This window comes from Petromyzon marinus, chromosome 10 (genome assembly GCF_048934315.1).
Source record: "Petromyzon marinus isolate PM22_M1 ecotype Great Lakes invasive population chromosome 10, UKy_Petmar_22M1.pri1.0, whole genome shotgun sequence".
Classification (NCBI taxonomy): domain Eukaryota; kingdom Metazoa; phylum Chordata; class Hyperoartia; order Petromyzontiformes; family Petromyzontidae; genus Petromyzon; species Petromyzon marinus.
Genome location: NC_133676.1, coordinates 3,007,641 through 3,013,640, shown reverse-complemented (window position 1 = coordinate 3,013,640; position 6,000 = coordinate 3,007,641). Strand labels below are relative to the sequence as shown.

The following is a 6,000-nucleotide window of genomic DNA, read 5'->3' as shown; positions in this document are numbered from 1 at the left end:
CAACCATATTTCCATTTTGAAAATAAAACATGCTTCAAAAACATTTATAAAAAAAAGTCTATTTAAGTAGAACGTGTCGTCTATATTTATTTAAAGTTGCGCATTTTTATGTGACGTCACATTTCTCACCCCCCCCCCCCATCGTCACGCATCGTCATAAATGTCTTAACCCCCCCCCCCCTCTAGGTGCGTGACGTCATTTATGGACGGCCCCCTACTCACGCGACATAGATCTGTTCACTCAGTCGCGTTATATCCAAGTCGCTTCCGCGTTATACTAAAAGTGTTCCCCCATACATTCATTGCGTTGTATCCAATTCGCGTTACCAAAATGACACGTGCGTTACAGGAGAATATCGATGGCCATCCCTCACGACCACTTTGTTGTCGTCTGCGCCGTGTAATGTGGTCTTGCGTATCTGGCAGGGAACGCGAGGACATATTGAATGAGGCGACGTTTCTCCGCCGATGGCTTTCAGACCGTTATTGCTCTGCGCGTGGTGAAATACGGTGAAATAACCCCCGTGACCTACAAGGTTTGAAGGTAGCCGTAATGCAGCAGTGACTTGACAAACGGTTGTTCATTATTTCTCGATTCATGAGAAGCGCACCTGCGTCGGTTTTCGCGATTGCCCCGGGGGTAGCTCTCCGATGCATTCTCGGTTTGTGCCGCGTTTTGTTTAGCACGATGTCCGACGTTTCGCTCCCCGGGTACGACCCCGAAAGCACAGCGAAGAAAGTCCCCAGTTAAACCCACTTGGGCGAGGCATTTACGCAACTGGCCACTGGCGTCCCACAGCCTTCCCCTGACGTCAGCCCCAGTGCGGGAACTCCCCTCGTGGCCCCTCCCTGGCCCGCGCGCTCTGCCCCGGTGCTGGCATGGAGAGGCGCGGCGCACACGGAGGAGGGGCGGCCCCAGGTGTGCCGGCCCGCCAGGTGAGGCAGACCTCCACGTGAGCCCGGCCGCCAGGTGAAGCCCCGCTACGAGTTGAGCCAGACCCTCCCATCGGAGGCGCCCCGGCTCGAGCATGGGGAGACAGCCCCGGCCGGTTCTGCTCACCGTGGGTCTCCGGCTCACTCTCGCCTCTTCCCTGCTCGCCGTGGTCACCACTGCGACTCCTGCCACCGCTGCTGACACTGAGGCGAGCATAAACGGTGAGATGTCATGGCACACGGTTCATCTCCGTCCGCCGCCAAACCCCGCTCCTACTCGCTCGTGGATGAGCCACGGGAAGAGCGCCTTGTGCCCGTAGTGTGCGGTGGTGACGACGGCTGAGATTTCTTTTCAAGCAGTTCAGCGAATGTCCTTGTGACATTGCTATAGGAGGATTGGAAGACGAGACGATAATGACGGTGGTGGTGGCGTTGATATGCTCGTGTAGTCATCGTATCGTGAACACGTCATTTTCTCTTGCTCGTCTGTCCACTGAATCCTCCAGTGTGAATAAACATTCTGATTCTGAATCTGTGCAGTACTGGGTTCGTGAACGCCCCCCCCCCCCCCCGCTGATTAACCCATAAACTCCAATCTAAACTAATTAACTAAAATCTCTCTAAAAAAGTTAACCCATTTTCTCGGCGTGTTCAAGTTACGTGTCGTGACAACTCTTGCGCGACCACAAGCTGGGTCACGAATCGATAGTCTGTGCGCGCGATATGTCTCGTCAATCTCCTTCATCGTCTCTTTATTCACTTAATATTCCAGTTTGCGTCTTCAACTCAACGCCTAGACTGATTCATATTCAAGCGATTACACTTGCAATGTCTTTGTTTACAACGTTCACAGCGGACGTTAAAGGTCCCGTGATGTCTTTGGCAAGAGTGGTCCCATTGTGTGCCGCGGTGTCATGCTCCAGAAATTGATAAACGACACCGCAAATAACTAAAATGGAATATTTATAGCAAACATCGCCCGCCTACTGTGACGACTTTGGCTTTCTTCTGGGTAAACAAGCGGATTCAGTGATCGTGAGATAAAAAAATGTTTATATATCCTTTAAATGTAATCGAACCTAAAAACACTGCGCTAGAAGGGGACGTGAGTCTTGAGTGGCGCAAGTGGATTGTTCGCGGTGGCCGAGACTGACGAGAGAGTGGCGACCGTAACCGGGGTGATGTCCGAGAGTTCGTCTACTGCGGAGATGGAACAAGGAAATTAGCTGGTGTGCTGATGATAAATGTGGGTGCCACGGTGGCTAAGAGATGTTAACTGCCTCGCTTGGTATACAGGAGGTCTTGGGTTCGATCCCGACCCTAACGCCTGTTGCATAGATTTGTCTCCAGGTCCTCTGGTTTTTACCCTCCAAATGTATAAACATGCGTTTCGAGTATCTGGTTGCAATACATTTCCACGTGATAAGCCACTTCGTTGAGCTATCATTTGTGGCCATTTCACTTCTGAAAAAAATGTATATATAGCTCAGTGAGCCTCACCTGCAAAAAAATATCTCTAGTTTGGTTTAGTATTAGATACATGGCTTGCTACTACACAGAGACGGGAGGGATGGCAATGATTTGGAGAAGCCTTCATTGAGCTGTGGATTGATTGTGGCTGATGATAATGATGACAACCAGATTCGGAACAACCTTGTTTCCTCCCTTGCCATCGTAAATCTTCCTTCAAAAAATATCCTGAAGCAGAAGATTAGTGCTGCTTACAACTGAATTTGCCAATGTCATTTGTAACTTTCATCCTTACCCATGTATCGATAGTTACATTAGTTATATTTTAATGTTCAATTATATTGAGGGATAGTGTGTTGTCTTGGTGTGGTTTTGGGACCGATTTTGCTGTTGTTTAGCTGCCTTGCGCAAGCGTGGGAATTGGTGTACAGTACTTTTACAATGTGAACTTACGTACATGATCTATTTTACGTATTTATTTTTGGTGATTTGCTGACCTTTCCTATACTTTGCACTCCTATAGTTGTTCTGTATTGTTTTGTAGCTTTCTTTCCCGCCTCTACTTGACTTCTGTGAAAAAGAGCTTCATAGCTCATCGGATTCCTCCTTGAGCCTAAACAAACATTCTGATGCCGATGACTGAGCAGGAGAGGTTCATATAGAGGCAGATGCCACATCTGATGCTACATCTGCCTCTATAAATAAATGAAGGGCGTCACCGTGGCGAGATGTTAACTACCTCACCTGGTATACAGGAGATCACGGTTCGATCCCAACCCTGATGCCTGCTGCTGTATATTTGGAGGTTGCATGTCTATCTCCGCGTGGTCGCGTGGATTTTTCTCCGGGTCCTCTGGTTTTTCCCTCCACATTTAGAAACGTGCGTTTAGAGTATTTGGCTGCTATAAATTTCCACGTGATCAGCCACTTTGTTGAGCTATCATTTGTGGCCAGGTCGCTTCTGAAAAAGTGCTACATAGCTTAGTGGTCCTTACCTGGTAAAATATTTTTTTAGTGTGGTTAGTGTTGAAGGTTGAGCACGCAGTGTAGCAGGTTGGTGATGTGCAATTACCCACACTTTACCCCACTACCTGTGATGTACAATTCAAGTTTTAAAGTTATTTAATTGCTGAATAAAGGGGTGATTTTTTTCTTTAATCGCACGTTTCCAACCTGCTTCACTCGGAATTGAACCTAGCTCTCCTCCTTAGATGTGACAATGTACAACAGTGATACAGTTCAGGATTCTAACTATAGCTCAAATTACACTTTCATGCCATACATGAGCAGAGTAAACCCTCGAGATGAGCCAATTTGAATTTGCGAATTTCGCATATTCGCGAGTTACTGAATGCATATTAATTCCCTATTGTGACCCACCAGACTCCAGTATTCGCGAGTGTGCGTAGTGCCAGACCAGCGACACTAGGGAAGTGTGCGCAGAACGTTGTTACGTTTGAAACTGCGAAGATTAGGCACGCCACCTCGGTTGCCCGCTTAGTCCTCAGCCTCACAGTAATCCCGCTCTGAATTCGCTGGTGTGCATTTTTTACTTCATACGTACTTACAGCAGACTCGTTTACACATTTTGGTATAAACGAGTCGACTGTGAGGTCCATTAAAGAGAACGCGAATGCAGTCAGGGAAAGTGTTGCGGCGAGCACTACCGCAGAGTGCTAAAAAGATAACAGCTGTGTGGCGTTGTTATCAAATACCTGCCTCTCGCGAGGAGTCATCCACCTGAATTCCTCACCATCACCACCGCCTCCATCGTCGTCAAATCGTCATCATCAAAGGTAATTTAAAAAAAAAAACACCTTTTTCCTCATAATGTATTACTCATTTATTGTCGTTATTGTTATTAAACATTTCGCATTTCCCCACCTATGTTCACCCGTACCAGGAACGTAATCCCATTTTTCCCATTGGAACAAAGTTTCTGCATTCGTGAATTCCGCATTCACGAGTGTGGACAGAGAGCGTTTTACTGGACGTGAATGTAATGAGTTTGTATCTTGACGTAAATTCATTATTTGGTGCCGCTGCTACATTGGCAGTAGTGCACAAGCAAAAAAATACAATAAAGACCTCAAATCATTCTTCAATAACACCGACCCTTACAATTCAAAATATATGATAGGCCACGTTATGCACAGTGGCCCTTTGTTTATATACCATGAAGGTCCTCCGCCCAAAACATCACCTGTTATATATATATATTTTTAAGGCCACAGCGTTTATTGACGAATGTTTTGAGTCTTTCCAGCAGACTCAAGTGAGAGCTATATCTCTGGGCTTGGGGGCTGACGAGCGGAACGTGGCACGGGCTCGCGTCACTCAACGCCACCGACGATGGCGTCCCTCAACGGTGGCTTCCTTGAACGGACCGCTCTGTTCGCCGTGCCCACGGCAGTCATTCATTTCGGCCTGGGCTTCATTTTTCCGCCGATCGCCGATATGCATCGTGCCAGCGTCGCGATGACCTGCAACGGGAGATGGCATTCTCCGCCCGGGCCTCCGTGCGCGCGAGTTCCCCTCCGTTTGGGCCCCCTATCGCTCTCGGCTTTCTGCCCGTCGTGCCAAGCAGGCGCCCCCTCACAATGGGGCGCCTGTTGGACACGGGGGGGTGGGGGGGGTGGGGGAGGGGCGCTGGAGGCCCCCGACCCAGGTGCACTCGCAACAGAGCTGCCCACATCTTTTTAAGAACGGACACACAGCGGCCCTCTCGTTCAGAAGCACGTAATTGCTCTATGACCAGATGATTACACGCAAACTTTTTAGTGTGTGACATGTCTTGCCGTTGGGCACTCTTTTATGCAAACGATGGCACGAATTGACAACCCGTGGTATTGTAACGAGTTACAATAACTCCCGTGTGCGTGCACGTGTCTTCTGCGTGTGCCGCAGGCTCGTCTTGGTTCCAGGGGTGCCGGCTTGCCCCTAATTCGTCGTCGGCGGGTACTGGCGACCTGCAGTGGCTTGGGGCAGTTGACCTCGGTGGAGGAGGAGGCGTCGGTGGGGTGCCAGGTTGCTGTCAGCTCTGCCTGCAGCTCAGGTGAGTTCATGGCCCAGGGCTATGGGACAAGTCGCTTGGTCAGTCCTCGGCTCTGGTACATCCGAGCCTAGCCAGCACGGGGCCCTCATGGTACGGGGTCCACTGGCTATTTGCTGTGCCAAGATAGGACTGAACTGTGATTTGCTGACCTCACAAGCCATATCAATCTGGCTTGAGGCCAAGCAGGGACAGGGGTGGTGCTAACGAACCCTTGCATTTGACATCAGTGGCACGCCTTGGCTTTTGCAATGGAAAAACAACCTGACACCTCATTAGACCTCCTTTGCCAGTTCCAAAATGTAATAAAAGGGTTTTTCCCCTTTTTTCTGGCAACAAAACTGCAACCTTCTTACTAGGATTCATGTCTGCATTAACCACAATACCTGCAGTCAAAATGCAAACAAAAAACATACCATGATAATATATGCATTGTTCTTGAAACTGATTGGTCCACACCAAAGGACGGCTTTCTTTTGAGCCTCGACCCAATTGGTGCTCGACCACCAATTGACCACCAATTGGGTTGAGGCTCAAAAGAAAGC

General features: G+C 48.9%; 1 protein-coding gene across 1 annotated transcript in view; it reads left to right on the top strand.

The window, feature by feature from the left end:
• The first annotated feature begins 250 nt into the window (after window positions 1-250).
• LOC116941106 (polycystin-1-like) overlaps window positions 251-6,000 on the top strand; it is a 25,585-nt gene continuing 19,835 nt past the window's right edge. Inside the window, exons 1-2 of the mRNA XM_032951746.2 lie at window positions 251-1,155; window positions 5,311-5,458. Coding sequence (XP_032807637.2) covers window positions 1,029-1,155; window positions 5,311-5,458 — 275 coding nt within the window. The 5' untranslated portion in view covers window positions 251-1,028. The remainder of the gene's footprint in view (window positions 1,156-5,310; window positions 5,459-6,000) is intronic.